General features: G+C 42.5%; 1 protein-coding gene across 1 annotated transcript in view; it reads left to right on the top strand.

Moving 5' to 3' along the window:
- Positions 1-7,912: 7,912 nt before the first annotated feature.
- Positions 7,913-20,995, top strand: part of PDGFRL (platelet derived growth factor receptor like) — a 61,293-nt gene continuing 48,210 nt past the window's right edge. The window contains exon 1 of the mRNA XM_077773083.1: positions 7,913-8,036. Coding sequence (XP_077629209.1) covers positions 7,982-8,036 — 55 coding nt within the window. The 5' untranslated portion in view covers positions 7,913-7,981. The remainder of the gene's footprint in view (positions 8,037-20,995) is intronic.

The following is a 20,995-nucleotide window of genomic DNA, read 5'->3' as shown; positions in this document are numbered from 1 at the left end:
CAATCCAGAAAGAAACTCAGCTTCATACTGATTCACTTACTTGAACTTTTCTAGTAAAGGCTGAGTATAGAATCCTTGCTGCTCTCTAAAAGTGCCAACATGAAGAGGAAGATTGACTCTTCTACCCAGGAGTGCGCTACAGTTCAAGGTGGGCTCATATAATGGAGAACAAGCTTGTTTCTGGGCTCTGAGTCCCTTAACCCACAAGTACCATACGATGGTTGTGATTGGCTTCTGGAGGTCCTCAATGGCTAAGTCTCCAGATCTCCACAATCTTCTCCCATCTGTGCACCGAAGTCTGCCATTTCTTCAAGCAAGGGCCAAGGGTTTCATTGCCCTGGTAGAAATGAGACTTAAAATGCCACTCTTCTTGGACTGAAACATTGACTTGGCACCAGGTTGTAAATAACAGAAGAGACTTTCAAGCAGAAGAGACTTGAGCATTTAGAGCAAGTAAGCAAGAGAAAGCAAATACACAAGGATAGTTGATAGTTTACCATTAAATAAAAAGGACAGAGAGAATGGAGGTTTCAAATCACTTACATCATAGCTTAGAGTTGCCCCTTTTCCCCAGGCCATTTCCAGGCTCATGTTACCAACAGACTGGCTATACATCTTTACAGCATGCTATATCCTGGAGCCAGGAAAGTACTACCAACTTCTGGGATCCTGACATGTCTCTTGGTAAGTGGCTATGGGGCCATCAGCATTAATTTAAAAATATATATTCATCTTGGTTGTATTTCTATACTTAGTGAAGACCAGTTAGAGGAGAGAAATGTCCTGATTTTGGGGGTGGGGAGCAGGTACCCAAAATATAGGCCTTTGGAGGAGACAGAAAAAATAGAGGGAACAGATTTTTCAGGACAGAGGAGTCCTAGAAAATTATCATTAATTTATAATGAAAATGTGACCTACAAAATCACTCACAAGGAGATCATAAAGGAAGTGCTGCCCTTTTACTCTGGCCCTTGGTAACCTGAAGGGATGGCTGATCCTGTGTCTCATCAGCCATGAGACACACAGTATGTGCCAGTGGTGCTTTTACAGACAACTACAAGAAATAGGCTTCTCTAGAACTACAGGTCCAGCCTGCCTCACTTCTCTCTTCCACTTCCCAATTTTTGTCTCTCCCTTCTGCTACTCCTCTTTTCTCTCCAGCTCTTCATTTGTTAAGCCAGTGCCAGGGGCTGCGGCCCCAGCTCTTCAGAGAAAGGCAGTGATGCATTATTGCTCTGGTAATGCCGTCTCCTCCCACGGCTGACACTGTTTTTATTTTATTTTATTTTTTAAAAGGAAAGGGACTATTTAANTCTGATATGTCATTTGCAACTATCTTTTCCCATTCCGTTGGTTGCCTATTAGTTTTATGTATTGCTTCCTTTGCTGTGCAGAAGCTTTTAATCTTGATGAGGTCCCAAGAGTTCATTTTTGCTCTTGATTCCCTTGCTTTTGGGGGTGTGCAGCTGACACTGTTTTTAAAAGGCCATTGCTGTATTCTCAATCTCCTCTCTTCCTACATCAGGAAGTAGCTGATGGTTCGGGGAAGGCTTGGAGTCCCTGATTTGTTCCATCCCTGAGCCCCTCTGTGCTTCATGAGGTGGGGGGGGGGGGAGTCAGTGGATTACAAACACTACTGGCTACTGTACCAGCGAGGTGGAAGCAGCAGACAGGCAGCAGCTAAGAAAGAAAGGAAGAGTGGGTGTTGCAGGTAATATGATCATTGATCTAAAAGCCCAAGAGATCAATACAAAACTATTCGGATTAATAAGAGGGTCCATTAAGGTGACCAGATACAAACACGCAAAAATTAATCATGCCTTAGGAAACCAGGCTTCAAGTTGTATTTGACTTGGAACTGTAAGTAAATGCTTATTTTAATTCGCTGATATTCTAGCAATTATTGAGAGAAAGAATGCAAAGACCAAGGCAAACAGAGATTCTAGAAATAAAATCCTTTCTCACCCTAGAGAAGAAGCAAATGGGTTTTTACAGTGAAATTCAACCCATAAAAAATACAACAGGGGCAGTTTTATGTTTTCAAATCCAGTCATCTGGAGATTGCCCCATTCAAGGATAATAAGCCTGTGATTAAGCAGCTACATGTCTTGGAAAAGCCCCTATATTTCTTGTCACTTTTGCTCTCATCCTAATAGACTACATGTTCCCTACCGCTGCCTTAACGAGGTACCACAGACTCATGGCTTAAACAACGGAAGTGTATTCTCACAGCTCCGGAAGCTGGAAGTCTGAGATCAAGGCGTGGGCAGGGTTGGTTTCTTCTGAGCCTCTGTCCTTGGCTTGTAGATGGGTGTCTTGTATCTCTACCTGGTCTTCCCTCTGTGCCTGTATCTGCGTCTAGGTTTACTCCTATAAGACTATCAGTGACACTGGTTTAGGACTCACTTTAACGACTGCCTTTTAATTTAATTACCTCTTTTAAAGACTCTGTTTCCAAATACGGTCACATTCTGAAGTGCTGGAGGTTAGGACTTCAACATTTAAATTTTGGAAGGAGGAAAGAGCTCAGTTCAGCGCATAATACAGACCTCAGATAAGCAGAGATACCTAAATTTATCTAAAGTATATGTGATATAAAAGAGGCTGGGAAAGCAGAATTCCAAAATTATTTTTGACATACCAGTTAATCAATTTGACAATGTACTGGGAGAAAGTCATTCATGATAGCAAAACAAATAAGCAAGCAAAAATAAGAAATAAGCCTTGCATATTATTATTATTATTAGCAAGCAAGACTTACATGGAAAGACTATGACTATGTGAACATAAGTATATAAGAGTTTATGTAATTATACACACACTGTCTCACACACACACGTTTCTGTAGCCAACACTTAGCTAAAGAGTATTTGATACAAAATATACCTGAGAATGAAGATCTAAAGTTGTGAGAATGAGGAATTCTAAAATTGTTGTCCAGCACTCACCAATTATAAAATATAACGGGGGCATAAAATTAGACTTGAAAAAGCCAAAAGCTACATTACATTAGCACATTCCTGGATGGGAAGACTCAATGTTTTAAATATGACCGTTCTCCACCCAAACATTAATTCAATGTAATCGTCATCAAAACACAATAACATTTTTATGGAGATTGACAAGCTGATTCCAAATTTTGCCTGGAAGAGAAAATGTACAATGATAATTAACAGAACAGTGATGGGGGCCCAAATACATGACAAAACATACTATAAATCAGTACCAATTAATGCAGTCTGGTATTTCTATAGATATAAAGAAATCAATAGACTAAAATAGAACAGAAACAGACCCATATACAAGTATAATTTAATATACACTAGAAGTCAATCCAAAAAGACAGAAAAAGGACCAATCTTTTAACAAATGATAGTGTGACACTGAGCAGCCAAATGGAAACACAAAAAAATTAGATTTCTAACCTGTGATACTAAAAAAATTATAGATGGGTCTAAAGACCAAACATGACAACAAAATTATGAAACTTTCAGATGAAAATATAAGGTAGTTGGACAATTGGAGGCAGAGAAGACCTACTTAAAGAGATATAAAACCCAGAAGCCACGAAAGAAGTTCCTGAAAATGTAATTGCTTAAACGTTGGTTGTAATTGTTTCAAGAAAGGCACCATTGGCAAAACTAAAACACCAGCACAGGATTAGAAGAAGTGTCTGCAATATGTATAACACCCAAGAGCTTAATAGCCAGAATATGTTAAGATCCTATTATTGTAAGACAATAATAAAAATAACTCAATTTTCAAAATTTGGCAAATACAAGTGGCTAGTAAAAACACGGTAACATCCTCATTCTCAATAGTAACAAAAGGAATGGGAATTAAAAGAGCCTAGTGAAGGGCACCTGGGTGACTCATTGGATTAAGCACCAGACTCTTGATTTCAGTTCAGGTCATGATCTCGAAGTTAGTGAGTTTGAGCCCCTCATTGGGCACTGTGCTGACAGTGTGGAGCCTGCTTGGGATTCTCTCTCTCCCTCTCCCTATGACCCTCCCCTGCTCACTCCCTCTGTCTCTCAAATAAATAAAACTTAAAAAAAAAAAAAAAGAGCATAATGAGACTCCCCACCCCCACCGCAGGTTCTAAAAAATTGAATAGCATGACTGCATCCAATCCTGGTGGGGGTGCTTCCGAGGAAAACGGAATTGGTTGTAAATAGGAACAGCTTTTTAATTGGCAGTGTTCACCAAAAATGTTAAATATCATGACTTTGGCCAAATAATTTAATTTCTAGGTATCTATCTTATAGAATATTCATGGGCATCAAGATATTTGGATCACAATAGTTACTGCAGTATTTTTTGTAAGATAGTGTTTGAAACAACCAAACTAGCTATCAGTGGAACAATCAAGCTATGGCGGGTCTTTCCCATGCAGTATTTTATAGCCAGTAGGAAGGGGAGGGGATGAGAAAAGGTGTTTTTATTATTTTTTTAAAAATAATTTTCTGTCCCATATAATTCTGTGGAGGTTTAAAATATTTTTAAGTGGGTCAATTGAGTAATTTTGGGAAAACAAAAAGCTCTTTAAGTAAAAGGAAACACAGGGGGAGCAGCTGAGTACCGCTCGTCATTAAAGCCAGTCTTCCCACCATGTGGTGTCATTTTGTCTCTTTTCATCATGACCAACCCGCAGAGGCTGGCGGGAAGAGCTCCTGCGTGATTCTGGACTCTCCTCCTGTCTGAGGCTGCTGGCGAATCCTCAAGCTTCATTCCAGTCTGCATTTGGCTTTTTTTTTTTTTATTTTATGGTTGTTTANATAGTTTATTGTCAAATTAGTTTCCACATAACACCCAGTGCTCATCCCCACGAGTGCCCTCCTCCATGCCCATCCTCCCCTCCCCCTACATCCATTTGGCTTTCTAACAGTTCCTTAACATTTTAGCTTTGTTCTTCTAATGGCTCCTTCAATGGCGGGCTCTTACAAAGGAGGAGCAGAGGGTGTGTTTCTGGTCTCTTTGGAATGCTGTGCAATTCATCCATTGCCTTGCCATCTTGCACAACGTTGAGGCAAGTCGTAATGTATTTGCCTCTAGTCTCAGGAGTTTAAGACGGACAACTTAGTAGTGTCTCCAGTTTACAGGTCAGGCAGGCCCCTGTTTGATAGCTTTTCTTCATACTGATTTCTTTTTTATTTTTTTATGTTTTATTTATTTCTGAGAGAGAGAGAGAGAGAGAGGCAGCATGAGCAGGGGAGGGTCAGAGAGAGAGGGAGATACAGAATCTGAAACAGTCTCTAGGCTCTGAGCTAGCTGTCAGCACAGAGCCCAATGCGGGGCTCGAACCCACGAACCGTGAGATCATGACCTGAGCTGAAGTCAGATGCTTAACCAACCGAGCCACCCAGGCGCCCCTCATACTGATTTCAACAGCTCATTTTAACCAGTATAATGAGGGATTAGCCCCACAGATGTGGGAGTCAGACAAAGCCCAGATTATGCCTCAGCTGCAAGTTTAACTTTGGGCACCCTCATCCGTAAAAGAGAGATGATGCTAACAGCACAGCCTACCTTATAGGCTTGCTGATTAGATCAATAAACACACCATGTGGAACATAGTAAGCTCCTAACAAGGAATTGTTACTTTCCAGAACCTGGTGGTGGAATAAGACATTTAGCAAGATGCACTTCCTGCCCTTGAACTCATAGAATAGCGCAGGAGAAAGAAGCATAATCAGATTTACAGCTAAAAGCTGCCTTCTGTTCTAAGTGCTATGATGGAAGTTTCTATTACCAGGGAAGTGCTCAGACCAGCTCGGAGGAGGCAAGGTCTGAACTAAGCCTTAGAGGGGAAGTGAGGCCAGGGCTTGGGGCGTGGTGAGAGGGTGGCCAGGTGGTAAATCAGGGAAAGGGGCTATTTGGGGCAGAGGAAGCCACAGGAGCAGTGGACCCTCATGATGGCTGGGGGGGGGGTGTCAAGGGCAGTGTGCTATTAGTGGGAGGGCAGGACAGGGAGTGGCGCCAAGAAAAGCAGCTGGAGAGGCCAGCAGGACCGTGAACTTGGGAGTCTCAGCCTTGCAGGAGGGCCTTTGAAAGGTCTCAGTTGGGTTAAATTTTTTAGAGTATGATTCTCAGATAGATGTGATTGCTGAGGAAAGGGTGGATTGGGGTGCAAGACGCAGGGCCAGGGAGACCAACTAGCTGGGTGTGGCCAGGGCAGTGAGGCGAGGGATGATGGAAAAGAGGGGTGGCCTTGATTCAGTCAACATGTAGACCAGGCGGGGCCTGGCGACTGTGTGGAGTGCGGGAGGGGAGCTGTAGACTGAGCCCAGGCTCCAACGCAAGGCAGGAGTGAAGTTGTCAACTCCCCCTCTCTGCAGAGGTGCGCACGAATGCCCCAATCTTGCACCCCACCACAGCCTGCCTTCCGCGCCCCAGACTCCCGCTTCAGTCTCCTTCCGCTCTGCTCCCATAAGCGAGCTACCCTTCCAGCCTGGCCAGCCCAAGCTATGGCGCCAGGTCTATGCTTTGTGCCTTGACCCATGCTCTCCTGACCACCCGCCAAGGAATCAGAGATGATGCACTCCTGCCCCCTCCCCTCCCTCCTGAGGTCTCCAAACTCAAGCCGTAGCCTTGGATTTCCCACCCCTCTGAACTTCCCCACTATTAATAGCATATATTATACCACTTAGAATTTAATTATATTTTAGTTTGCAATATTTTTTCCTTTTCTTTTTTTTACATTTATTTTTTAGAGAGAGTGTGTGTGCGAGAGTGAGCATGCACTCACGCAAGCGAGGGAGAAGCAGAGAGAGGGAGACACGGAATCCAAAGCAGGCTCCAGGCTCCGAGCTGTCAGCACAGAGTGGGACGTAGGGCTCGAACCCACAAACTGTGAGATCATGACCTGAGCTGAAGTCAGATGCTTACCCAACTGAGCCACCCAGGCGCGCAATACTTTTGCCTTTTCATTTGAATCACCTCCTCAACCTGCTTCATAATATGCATACAGAGGGTACATGGAGCGCCATTTAACCTCTCTGGTTTTCCTAACCTGAAAGGGCTGGGGAAGAATTTGCTAGAACTGCAGAGCCTTCTGGGAGAATATAGATACTACATTTAAAAGAATCCCAGAGTGCTGATTTTGACTCCGAGGGAAAGATGTGTATGTGTGTGTTGGGGAGGCCAGGGGCGCTGATGCTGTTTCTTGGAACTCTTTCCTGGCAGTCTATCCAGAACACCTGAGTGTTGTGCAATGGGACTTGTGAACAAAAGGGTCCAGGCATTTCTCCAAAGCCTCTGCTGGGATATTAAGAAAGGAGCTGGCCTTCTGTGAGTCCCTTTGATGAAAGGCCAGCGTCCCCATTTGGGAGCCCCAGGGTTCTAACATCTCAGCTGCAGGGGAGAAGCCCATGTCCAGCTGAAGGGTTGGGTGCAGAGCCCGTCTCTGCCCGGACACAGCGGAACAGCAGAAACAGCTGAGGGTAACGGTCTTGTTAGCACAAGTGGCAGACCTGGCAATAAACAGAAAGATCTAGAGTACTTTTGACAGAGCATTAAGGCTCCGCCTGAGCAGGTGGGGAGAGTGCTGGTGACAGTTGGACAATTACGGTTAAACGTGATCCCATCAGTACCTGCGGGATCCCCCTGGGCCTTGCGGAAGTTAGTAAACGAGGTAAACAGCCCAGCTGGAGAAATTGCAGGAACCACTTTGGTAATTGACATCTTGCCCTTAGCCCTTGCGCTCAGCGCACGAGAAAGCGCCTCTCTCCACTGCTCCGCCAGGGGGCAGGAGAGGTCACATTACACAGAATTAAGAGAGGGGGGAGAAAAAAACCAAACTTTTCCCCCAAACTGGGTTCCACCTCAGGAAACTGAATCCTCCAGCTGTGGCGTCCCAGACGCCCGCCCCGACACGCCCCTAGCCCGCCGCCTCCCCCGGCGCCCCTGCGCTCGCCCTGTGCTGTCCGGGGCTCCTCCGACCGCGGTCCCGGCACCTCTGCCTGCGCCCCCTGCCCTGAAGATGAAGGTTTGGCTGCTGCTTGGTCTTCTGCTCGTGCACGAAGCGCTAGAGGATGGTGAGTGACCCTGGGCGGGGACTACTTTAGCCCTGACCCCCAAGCCGTACCCTCCGGCAGCGCCGACACTCCTCCAGCCAGCTCTTTCCATACCTGGCCTCCCGAGGCTTGGCCTTGGCCGTGATGTGGTACACGTGCCCTGCCTTGCCTCCCTCTCTGCGCCTCCCCTGCGCCCCCCTGGGATAGTGGTCACCACCCCGACCCTGCGGATCCCCACCAAGACCGCCCAGCGCTCCGGGAAAGCGCCTGGAGGGCGAGCCGAGCATCGCCCGCCAGCGCCTGGTCCGGCCCCCAGTGTCAACGTGTCCTGGGAGGTGGCGCGGGAGCGCGAGGTGGCTCCCTCCTCCGCGCGCGCGCTCCCGGGTCTCCGCTTCCGAGGGCGCGCGCCACCTAAGCAAAGCGCTTGCTGGTTCTCTGGCAAACTTTGAAGCGTTTGCCAGAAGTCCTGCGTTTGCTTCTATACCCCTGCGGGCTTGAATCATGCAAGATCTGCCTGAGGCGTAGACCGGATATTCGTGTGTGCCTATCCTGGACCCACCCTGTTGTTTAGACTCATCAGCTTTTGTGTGTGTGTGTGTTCTTCTCCTTCTCCTTCTCCTTCTCCTTCTCCTTCTTCTTCTTCTTCTTCTTCTTCTTCTTCTTCTTCTTCTTCTTCTTCTTCTTCTTCTTCTATCTGTGTGTGTATATATGACTTTAGCATATGTTTGCATGGCTCCGTTATGTATTCAAATAGTGTTGTTTGTACAGTACACTTAGCACCTGGGTCCATCGTGGGATCCTGGAACCTCCCTTGGAATTCCTCTAAAAGCCCCGATTCTTGCTTAGTTTTGCTTGCTGTTATGCAATCGCACTGGAGCCATCTCAACCTGGCTCACGCCTTAACCACTACTCAGTCCTAACCAGTTCCTTTATTGCCTGTGAAACTAGGAGCATTTGCCCCCCCAAATTGTAGTTTGCAAAGCCCAAGATGGTTGTGGGGCCGGCAGTCGAGGAGGAGACCCTCCAGCCTGGAGACTTATAGAATCAAGGGTCCGCAAGTGATTCTGCTCCAGGGGCAACAGGCTCTGTTTGCCCAGAGAGGAGCTGGCTGGGTTCACGCTCTAAAATGCGCTGTTAAAGATGCTCCTGGCAGGTCCTTCTGTGTGACTGCTGAAGTGACAGAGATGCGGAATCTGGTGTCATGTTTTGAAAAGGGCAGCAGAGGGCCACAAAAAAGAGCTTCAACAGCCCACTCGCCTGGTTGTATGGTTCACCCAAGATGCCTGCCTCTGGATTTCTGGAGCCCACCTTCCGGATCATTCGGGCTGGCGTGTGCGCACACCAGGAGAATGATGGCAAACGGTGGCCTGAATCACTTAGCATCTGTTTAAGTTGCATGTCATTCATATAAACATTTCTGAGACAGGGAGAGCTGAGCACAAACTGAATATTTTATAGGAAATAGTTGACACATTTTAGGTGTGATGATATAGCACTGTAGCTTTGTGTTTAAAAGCATATACTAGTTATCAATAAAATATTAAATATATAATTAGAAAAGCAAATCTGCTTCCCTAAATATATGTATCCTTTTTCCTAAACCTCTGAAGAGTGCTTTTTAGTGTCCCTGTTTTGAGTTATCATGGGGCCGGCCGGGCCAGGAACAGGCCAGTGAGAGAGGCACATACAGAAGCCCTCTGGTACCAGTCTCTGATGGTGGGTTGGGGTCTGCTGCATCCCGGGCCGTCCCAAAGCACGCGCTGTGGACACACGGCCCATGATACAGCCTGTCCTTCTGCCTTTTGTTTTTTCAATCACTTCTAGGAAAGACCTTCTCCTAGTTAAAGACTTGCCTGTAAGCACATGTTGGTCCTATATATGCTGTAACCCAGTGAAGTCTGCCTCGCCTAATTCTAAAATGCTTTCTTTACATTTTTAGAAGAAATGTTACATCAGGGCACCTGGGTGGCTCAGTGCGTTAAGCCTCCAACTTTGGTTCAGGTCATGACCTCGCAGTTTGTGAGTTCGAGTCCTGCATCGGGGCTCTCTGCAGTCAAGGTGAACCCCGCTTCGGATCCTATCTCCCTCTCTCTGCCCCTCCTCTGCTGGTGCTCTCTGTCTCTCAAAAACAAACATTAAAAAAAATTCCTAATTGTAACAACAGAAAAGAAGTAATGTTATTTCTTCTGATGAAGAATGGGAGCCAGAAGAGCACGTACAACTCCTGTGGCATGAAAGTGAGGCAGGAAGACAGTTAAGAAACAGCCCAAGATCTCACTTAGAGTCAGGCATGGCTCACAGCACATGATTTTCAGCAGTTGTATAGAATATGTGCCACTGTGCTTCGTTCATATGGTGCTATTTGTATTTATTTTTAAGTTTACTTACTTCAAGAGAGACAGAGAGAGCGAGTTGGGGAGGGACAGAGAGAAGGGAGAGAGAATCCCAAGCAGGCTCCACGCTGTCAGCTTGGAGCCTGATGCAAGGCTCGAACTCACAAACCACAAGATCATGATCTGAGCAGAAACCAAAAGTTGAATGCCTAACCAACTGAGCCACCCAAGCACCCGGTATGGTGCTGTTTTTACATACAGTATAAAATTGTAAGCACTTAACCAGCTTTTCATTATTTACATAAATATTTTTTATCTAAGGTCAAGAGCAAATCCCTAAAAATGGACTTGTCACTGTTCTGTTGAATTTACCCCAGACCTTTGGTCAATGCTAGTGTGATCTTTTGGGTCACAAACCCAAACTCGTCGGTTTGTTTCGTGTCCCGTGAAAAGGTTCTCTGTCTGTCTCTGACTTAGGCTCCCAATGTTGTGAGGTGAGGGCAGTGCAGCCAGATGTCTGAGGAGGTCAGGAGGGAGACACTGCCCGTGACCTTCAACCAGGACTCTAGCGTTTCTGTGTCTTCATGTATTCCTGGGAAAAGGAGTGTAAATATTAGTTCACAAATCCGTCTAATGAAAAAAGAGTTGTGAACGTTCTCATCATTTATGAGTTCACATAGTGCTTCTAAGCATGCAGGGTGTTGACGCACCTGTTTGATGTACAAAATACTCTCTGACCCTTAGAACCAAAAAGAAGAGAAGTCTGATGGCAGTGGGGAAGCAGGGCAGTGTCCCAGCCCGAGCACGAGTCCTGAGGGTCGATGGCTTTCCCCGGACAAGGTTGTGCGGCCCTTCTTTTGTGGTGCCCATAATCTAAAAGTGGATAAACAAGAAAAGATAAAGTTTCAGAAAGTGATAAGCGGCACAAAGAATCAATAATCAAGACGTATGAGTCTCCTAGGGCAGCTGTGACCAAGTACCACAAGCCAGGTGGCGTGGCTTGGGGCGACAGAAGTTTTTCCTGCCCAGCTCTGTTCCTCGGAAATCTGCTGCCTCTGCTACTCTGGTCTCCCTGCTTCTTCCCTGGCTTTTGCTGGTGGCTGTCTGTCCCTGGTGCCCTTGGCTTGGATCTGTGTCACCCAATTGCTGCCTCTGTGGTGGAGGAGGGGCAGAGAGAGAGGGAATCACAGGAGCCGAAGCAGGCTGCAGGCTCTGAGCTGTCAGCACAGAGCACAACATGGGGCTCGAACTCACAGACCACGAGATCATGACCTGAGCCGAAGTTGGCCGCCCAGCCACCTGAGCCACCCAGGTGCCCCTGTGTGTGTGTCTCTTCTTACAAGGACACCAGCATATTGGATTGGAGCCCACCCTAATGATGTCATCTCAACTTGGTTACCAGTGCCAAGATCCTATTTCCAAGTAAGGTCACACTCAATGGTACCAGGGGTGATGACTTCGGTGTGCGTTTTTGCAGGGCACATTTAACATGCAACACGGGGTGAGGGGATGGAAGGGCCATGGAGGGGAGGGGAGTGAGAACATGGTTTGGACAGTAGACTCAGATGTCTTCTTGGAGAGAGGATGTACATGCTGCAGGCGTCTGAAAGAAGAGCCGTAAGAGCCAAGGGCACGGGGGTGCAGCGGCTTTGAGGTGTCCCAGGGGTCAGTGCGGCTGAAGGACCGTTAGTGGGGAGACAGGAAGTGTCGAAAGCTAATAGGCACAGGAAGGCTTAGGGCTTTATTCTAAATGAGGTGGAGGTCATTGGAGGGTCTTGAGCAGAAGAGTGCCCATGATCCAGCTGATATTTCCAAAGGTAGGATGTGGTCACAAAGGTGTGGTCACAGTGGATCTCGGTGCTTCTCCCCACAGACTGGGCCTGGGTTCTATTAAGCCAAGAGGATTTGCTGCTGGATTCGCTGTGGCCTAGCAGAAAAAGGGAAGGAACATGTGCGACTCAGAGGTTTTTGTCCTGAGCAACTGGGTGAATAGAGTTGTCATATACGGGTAAAAGAACACCAGGAAAGAAGCCAGACTGGAGAGGCGTCCAGAGGTCAGTTTGGACACATTCAACTTGAGATGCCTACCAGCTTTCCAAGTGGTGGTGCTGAGTCAGTGGCAGAATACGCAGATCTGGACTTGAGAAGCAAAGTCAGGACGGGACGTGGCAGCTCTCAGCATATAAATTCTCTGGGCCCCGGGAGGCTGTGTGAGGCCACTTAGAGATTGAATGTCATAAACGATTGAGGTGAATTGCAAGGATTAAGCCCTTGGGACTCAGGTCAGGCAGGAAAGGAAGATGAGGAAGGGCTGCCAAACAGCCTGAAAAGTTGTCAGTGCCTTACAAAAAACAAAGAAAGAAAAACTATTCAGCGCCATGTTTTAGGAGCCGGGCAAACTGAGTGCTTCGAGAAGAGTGTGATCATTTCACAATACACACCAATACTGAGTCCTTTTGTTGTGCATGTGAAACTAATAGATCAATTACACTTCAAAAAAAATTAAAAGAGAGCCATCAACCGTGTTTTAATGGATAATTTAAATAATGTTTCAAAGTAAGGTCTTTTTATTATTATTATTGAAGTATAATTAACAAACCGTATTACATCAATTTCATGTGTGAGTCAACATTTGCATCCATTATGAAATGCCCCCCACTGTAACTGTAGTTACCATCTGTCACCATACAAAGTCCTTACATATTATTGACTATATTTTCTATGCTGTACTCTACATCCCTGTGACTTACTTATTTTATTACTGGAAGTTTGGGCTTCATATTCTCCTTCACCTATTTTACCCATTTTTCCCACTCTGTAACCTCTAGACTGTTTTCCTGTATCTGAGCCCGCTTCTGTTTTGTTTTGTTTATTTGTTTTCTAGATTCCATATATAAGTGAAGTCATGCAGTATTTGTCTAACTGACTTATTTCACTTAGCATAATATTCTCTAGGTCCATCCACATTGTCACAAGTGGCATAATTTCTTTTTTGTGTGTGGCTGAGTACTATTCCACTGTTGTATATGACACATCTTCTTTACCCATTCATCTACCAAAGGATATTTAGGTTGTTTTCGTATCTTGGTTACTATAAAGAATGCTGCAATGAATGTAGAAGTGTATGTATATTTTATAATTAATGTTTTAATTTTCTTCAGATAAATACCCAGAAGTGGAGTTGCTGTATCATATGATATTTCTGTTTTTATTAAAAAAAATTTTTTTTAATGTATTTTGAGAGAGAGAGCAAGAGCATGAGCAGGAGAGGGGCAGAGAGAGAGGGAAAGAGAATTGCAAAGAGACTCCATGCTGTCAGCATAGAGCCTTGAACTCATGAACCGTGAGATCATGACCTGAGCTGAGACCAAGAGCCAACCACTTAACTGACTAAACCACCCAGGAACCCTCCATTTTTAATATTTTGAGGAAACTTCATACTATTTTTAATAGTTGCTGCACCAATTTACATTCCCATCAGTAATCCACAAGGGTTCCTTTTTCGCCCATCTTTGCCAACGCCTTTTGTTTCTTGTGTTGTTGATGTTAGCCATTCTGACAGGTGTGAGGTATTATCTCATTGTGGTTTGACTGACATTAACCTGATGGTTAGTGATGTTGAACATCTTCTCATGTGTCTATTGGTAATCTGTATGTCATCTTTGGAAAAATGTCTTTTCAGATCCTCTGCCTATTTTTTAATCAGACTGGTTTTTTTGGTGTTGAGTTGTATGACTTCTTATATATTTTGGATATTAATCCCTTATCAGATACATTATTTGCAAATATCTTCTCTTATTCAGCAGGTTGCCTTTTCCTTTGGTTAATGGTTTCCTTTGCTGTGCAAACCTTTTTGGTTTTACGTACTCAGTTGTTTATTTTTTCTTTTGTTGCCTTTGCCTATAGAGACAGATCCAAAAAAATATTACTAAGACCAATGTTTAAGAATTTACTGCTTATGTTTTCTTTTAGGAATTTTATGGTTTCAAGTCTTACATTTAAGCCTTTCATCATTTTGGTTTTAAATAATGATTTATATATCGATTTTGATTTTTGTATATGGTGTAAGAAAGTGGTCCAGTTTTATTTTTTTGCATGTAGCTCTCTAGTTTTCCCAGCAGCATTTATTAAAGAGATAGTCTTTTCCCCATTGTGTATGCTTAGCTCCTTTGTCATAGATTAATTGACCATGTAAGTGTGGGTTTATTGCTGGATTCTCTATTCTGTTCCACCGATCTGTGTGTCTGTTTTTGTACCACACTATTTTAACTACTGTAGGTTTGTAGTACGTTTTGAAATCTGGGAGCATGATACCTGATGCATTGTTTTTCTTTCTCAGGATTGCTTTGGCTATCTAGGGTCTTTTGTGGTTCCCATAGAAATTTTAAGATTATTTGTTCTAGTTTGAAAAATGCCATTTATATTTTGATAGTGATAGATTGAATCTGTAAATTGCTTTGGATAGTATGTACATTTTAATAATAATAATTCTTGTAGTCCATGAACATAGTATATCTTTCCATATATTGGTGTCATTTTCATTCATCAGTGTCTTACAGTTTTCAGAGTAAGTCATTCACCTTCTTATTAAATTTATTCCTAGGCATTTTATTCTTGTTGAAGAAATGATAAATGCAGTTGTTTTCTTATTACTTTCAGTTATTATTAGTGTTAGAGAAACACAACAGATTTCTATGTATAATGTTGTATCCTGCAACATTACTCAATTCATTTAACAATTCTAGTAGTTTTTTGTGGAGTATTTATGATTTTCTATATATAATATCATGTCATCTGCAAATAAAGAAGATTTTACTTTTTCCTTATCAGTTTGGATGACTTTTATTCATTTTTCATATCTGATTGCTGTGAATAGGAATCCCTGTAGCATTCTGAATAAAAATGGTGAGACTGGCACCTTAGTTGTGTTCCTGCTCTTAGAAGAAAAGCTTGCAGCTTTTCACCACTGAGTATGATATTAGGTGTGGGTTTTTCATGTATGGCCTTTATTATGTTGAAGCCTTTATTATGTTTCTTCTATACCTACTTTATTGAAAGCTTTTATCATGAACAGATGTTGAATTTTGTCAAATGTTTTTCTGCATCTATTGAGATGATCATATAGTTTTTTATCCTTCATTTTGTTAATATGGTGTACCATGTTGATTGATTTGCATTTATTGACACTTCCTTGATCTTATGGAATAAGTCCTCCTAGATCATTGTTTGCAATCCTTTTAATGTTTTGTTGAATGTGGTTTGCTAATATTTTTGTTGAGGATTTTTGCATCCATGTTAATGAGGGATATTCGCCTGTAATTTTCTTTTTTCATATGTCTTTGTCTGCTTTTGGTATCAGGGTAATAGTTGCCTCATAGAATGAATTTAGAAGCATTCCTTCTTCAATATTTTGGAATAGTTTGTGAAAGTTAGCTATTAATTCTTCTTTAAATGTTTGGTAGAATTTACCAATGAAGCCGTCTGGTTCTGGACTTTGTTTGTTGGGATTTTTTTGATTACTGGTACAATTTAATTACTAGTAATTAGTTTGTTCAGATTTTCTTTCTTCCTGATTAAATTTTAGAAGATTGTATGTTTCTAGAAATTTATCCATTTTTTCTAGGTAGTACAATTTGTCATTTCTCACAGTAGTCTCTTATGATTGTTTTTATATCTTTGTTGTGAGTTGTAGCTTCTCTTTCATTTTGATTTTCTTTATTTTGACCCCTTTTTTTCATGTGTCTAGCTAAAGGTTTATCAATTTTCTTTACCTTTTCAAAGAATCAGCTTTTAGCTTCAGTGATCTTTTGTATTTTTTTTTTTTTAGTCTCTATTTCATTTCTTTCTACTCTGATCTTTATTATTTCCTTCCTTCTACTAACTTTGGGCTTCCCCACCCCCCACCCCCAACTCCTTTAGGTATAAGATTAGATTTTAAACTTCTCTTGTTTCTTCCGTTAGATCTTTATCTCTATTAACTTCATCTTAGACCTGCGTTTGCTACATCCCATAGACTTCGGAACATTGCTTTTTGATTTTCATTTGTCTCCAGGTATTTTTTATTTCTTTGATTTCTTTATCAACCCATTGGTTGTTTAGTGGCATTTTGTTTAGCCTCCATATGCTTGTGTTTTTTCTAGCTTTTTTTCCCATCATAATTGATTTCTAGTTTCATGCTGTTGTGGTCAGAGAAGATGTTTGATATGATGTAAATCTTCTTAAATTTACTGAGACTTGTTTTGTGATTTAACATGTGATCTGTCCTGGTGAATGTTCCATGTGCACTCATAAAGAATGTGTCTTCTGTTGTCTTTGGATGGAATGTTTTGTATATATTTGTTAAGTCTATCTGTCTTTTTTTTTTTTTAAGCATTTTATTTATTTCTGAGAGGGTGAGAGAGAGAGACAGCATGAGCAGGGGAGGGTCAGAGAGAGAGAGGGAGACACAGAATCTGAAGCAGCTCCAGGCTCTGAGCTGTCAGAACAGAACCCGACACGAGGCTTGAACCCATGAACCATGAGATCACGACCTGAGCCGAAGTTGGACGTTCAACCAACTGAGCCACCCAGGCACCCCTAAGTCTATCTATCTAATGTATTGCTCAAAGTCACAGTTTCCTTTTGATATTCAGTGTGGGTAATCTATCCATTGATAGTAAGTGGGTGTGTTGGTCCCCTACTCTTATTGTATTACTGCACAATTCTCACTCTAGGTTTGTTAAAATTTGCTTTTGTATTTAATGCTTTCATGTTGGGTGCATGGATCTTTACAATTTATATATCCTCCCACTGGATTGATGTATTTATCATTATAGAATACCCTTCTTTGTCTCCTTTTACAATTTTTGTTTTAAAATCTCTTTTGTCTGATATGTTTTGCTACCTCGGCTTTTCTTTCCTTTTCTTTTCATTTCTTTGCTTTCCTTTCCTTCTTTCTTTTTTAAATTTTCCATTTGCATGGATAATCCTTTTCCATCCCTTACTTTCAGTCTGTGTGTCTCTTTAGCTTTGAACTGAATCTCTTATAGTCAGCATAGAGATGGGTCATATTTATTTTTTGTATATTCACTTACCCTATGTGTTTTGATTGGAGCATTTATCAACATTAAAGTAGTTATTGACCAATACGTACTTACTGCCATTTTGTTCATTGTTTTCTGGTCATTTTTTTTTTAATATTTTTATTTATTTGTAGGAGAGAGAGAGAGAGAGACAGCGTGAGCACGGGAGGGTCAGAGAGAGAGGGAGTCACAGACTGAAATAGGCTCCAGGCTCCGAGCTGGCAGTCAGCACAGAGCCCGACGCGGGGCCCGAACCCACGAACCGCGAGATCACGACCTAAGCGAAAGTCAGACGCTCAACCGACTAAGCCACCCAGGTGCCCCATTTCTGGTCATTTTTATAGTTCTCTCTGTTCCTGGGGTGCCTGGGTGGCTCATTTTGTTAAGTGTCTGACGCATGGTTTCGGCTCGGGTCGTGATTTCCCGGTTCCTGAGTTTGAGCCGTGTGCTGGGCTTTGTGCTGAGAGTGCAGAGCCTCCTTGGGATTCTCACTCTCCCTTTCTCTGACCCTCCCCCACTTGCTTTCTCTCTCTTTCTCTCTCTCTCTCTAAGATAAGTAAATAAACATTATAGTTCTCTTTCTTTCTTCTTCTTTTCTCTTGTGATAACTGTTTTTTAGTGCTATGTTTAGAACTCTCTCTTTTTCTTCTAAGTATAATTATTACAGGTTTTCAGTTTCTGGTTACCTATGTATATAGCAATCTCTTTTAAGTTAATAATTGCTTACGTTTGAACACATTCTAAAAACACTGTGCTACATTTTTATCTTCTCCATGTTTTATGTATGTGATGTCATATTACATTATTTTTTGCGTGCATCCATTAAATAATTATTGTAAATATTGTTGGCTTTACAACTTTCATCTTTTTTTGAGAGAGAGAGAGACAGGGGGCGGGGGAGGAGAGAGAGGGAAGGTGAGAATCTTAAGCAGGCCTCACACTCAAGGTCGAGCCCAATATGGAGCTTAGTCTCACAACTGTGACCTCATCACCTGAACCAAAATCAAGAGTTCTTAACCAAATGAGCTCCCTAGGCCATCCGACTACTTTTGTCTTTTAACCTTTTCACTAGCTTCATAAGTGGTTGATCCATTCTCTTTACTATATATTTCCTTTACCAGTGAGATACTTTTCTTTCATAATTTTCTTCCAGTTATGGGCTTTTCATCTTAAAGACATCCTTTTAACATTTTCTGTAAGGGCAGTTTAGTGGTGATGAACTGTTTTAACTCATGTTTGTCTTAGAAACTCTATATTGCTTTTTCAACTTTGAGTGATAATCTTGCAGGGTATAGTATAGTTGTTGTTGTTTTTCATCCAGGACTTGGAATATATTGTACCGCCCCCTTGTAGCCTGTGAAGTTTCTGTTCAAAACGCAGTAGATAGTCTTTTGGTGTTCCCTTTTACATACACAACTGGTTGCTTTTCCCTTGCTGCTTTTAAGATTCTCTCTTTATCTTTAATTTTTGACATTAGTTTTAATGTGTCTTTGTGTAGACATCTTTGGGATCATCTTGGTTAGGGCTCTCTATGCTTCTTGGACTTGGATGTCTGTTTCCTTCTCCATGTTAGGAATGTTTTCAGTCATTATTTTTCAAATAAATGTCCTGTGCTTTTCTTTCTTTGCCTTCTGGCACCTCTATAATGAAAATGCTAGTACACTTAATGTTGTCCTAGAGGTTCATTAAGCTACTCTCATTTTTAAAAAATCCTTTGTGTGCGTATGTGATTTCCATTACCCTGTCTTCCAGGTCGCTGATCCTTTTTTCTGCATTTTTAAATCTGCTATTGATCCCCTTTAGTGTATTTTTTACTTAGTTATTGTATTCTTCATCTCTGATTGGTTCTTTTTAATATTTTCTTTCTCTTTGTTGAAGAGCCCACTGTATTCATCCATTCTTTCCCCCAAGCCCAGCAAGCATCTTTAAGACCATGACTTTGACCCCTTTATCAGATAGATTGTTTATATCTCCATTTTGTTTAGTTCTATCTAAGGGTTTGCCTTGTTCTTTTGTTTGGAACATATTCCTCTGTCTCCTCATGCTCTGACTTTCTGTGTTTATTTCTATGTTTTAGGTAGATTAGCTACATCTCCCAGTCTTAAAGAACTGGTGTCATGTAAATGGTGTCCTGTAGGGCCCAGAAGTGCAATCCTTCTTGGTCACTAGAACCATACATTCCAGGATCACCCCATGTGGGCTGCATGTGCCTTCCTGCTGTGGCTGGACCACAACTGCTGTGGCATACTTCTAGTTGGGGCTGGTCATGTGGGAGCCACTTTGCCAGAGGCCACTTACCTGGTACAGCTGGGCAGGAGCTGACAAAGTAAGATCTTTGTCTTGGAATAGAAGTATTTCTTCTTAGAAATTGCTTTTTTAAGAAAATGCTACTTTAAGAAAAGGTAGGAGTGTATTTTGGAGTGGGGCTCTCAAAAAGAGAAGGGGAGAGTAGGGAGAAAAAAGGCTCTCAGCTTTATATTTTCATCTCCCAAGTGTCCTTTCTTTCCCACCTTCTCAACTTTGTTCTTGAGGAAGTATATGCATTCTTGGAGGTGTTTCATGAAGAATCAAAACATTAGAGAAGGACGTATTCAACAGTTTATATAACTCGCTGGGGAACCCTTGAGCTACTCAGCAAAGTTCTAGTGTGCTTATTCTCATGGTACCTTCAGTGAGACCTTTCCCCTTACCTGTCCATGAGGAGAAAAAGGCAAACATCTACAGATTTTTATGTTAATGACTGTGTTCATATCAAGTCCTCACCTGAGCAGCCATCAGTGATTCTGTTTTTTCTTTTCTTTCCTAACTCCTCCAATGTAATTCTATTCTATAGAATTAGAGAGGTTAATAGTCAGGTCACCTTTATTAAACATTTGATTGCAAGCCTCAGTTAGTAATGAAGAATTGGAGTCCTTTGTCCTGCTTACTTCTTGCTTTGCAACATTTACTCATTTATTTTGGAGACAGGCTTTTGACCAGTGTCTCCTCGCTTAGGGATTCTAATGTATGCCTTGGAAAAGCATAACCAGCCTTTCTGGGAAGCTTCTTCTCTTCTCCCTGGCATCACATTCTGTTTGATTTGGAACTTCTTGCCAAAGCCTGGGGCGTATCACACAAAGAAACCACTTGTACAATGGTGCTATGCATGAGATTTGTAGGGGGAAAAAGTAAGAAAAGAAGCTGTTATGATATGCTAATCTTTAAATGAATTAAAAGACAATAGGATGAACTGAGAAGAATCTAGACCTGGTATCCAAGATACCTCTTTTTTCACTAGCTTCTTAGTGACTTGAGGTGAGGTGTGTGGCATACTGTGATCTCTGGGTTTTTTTCACCTGTAAATTAGGAAGAAGAATACTTGCTTTGCTTCCATCACGAGTTTATCATGGAGATCACCACGAGATGTTATCACAAGACAGTCACAACACAACAAGTAGCTGGCACTTACTTACTATGGGTCAGACACTATTCTCAGCATTTTAAATGTATTAACTCATCCCCACAACAATCAAGGAGACAGTCATTAATACCATATAATTTTCAATTTATAGATGAGCAAACAGAGACAGAGAGAGGATAGGTAACT

Source organism: Crocuta crocuta, unplaced genomic scaffold, assembly GCF_008692635.1.
Source record: "Crocuta crocuta isolate KB4526 unplaced genomic scaffold, BGI_CrCroc_1.0 scaffold140, whole genome shotgun sequence".
Classification (NCBI taxonomy): Eukaryota; Metazoa; Chordata; class Mammalia; order Carnivora; family Hyaenidae; genus Crocuta; species Crocuta crocuta.
The sequence above is the reverse complement of the archived record's forward strand: the minus strand, read 5'-3'. Positions and strand labels throughout refer to the sequence as shown.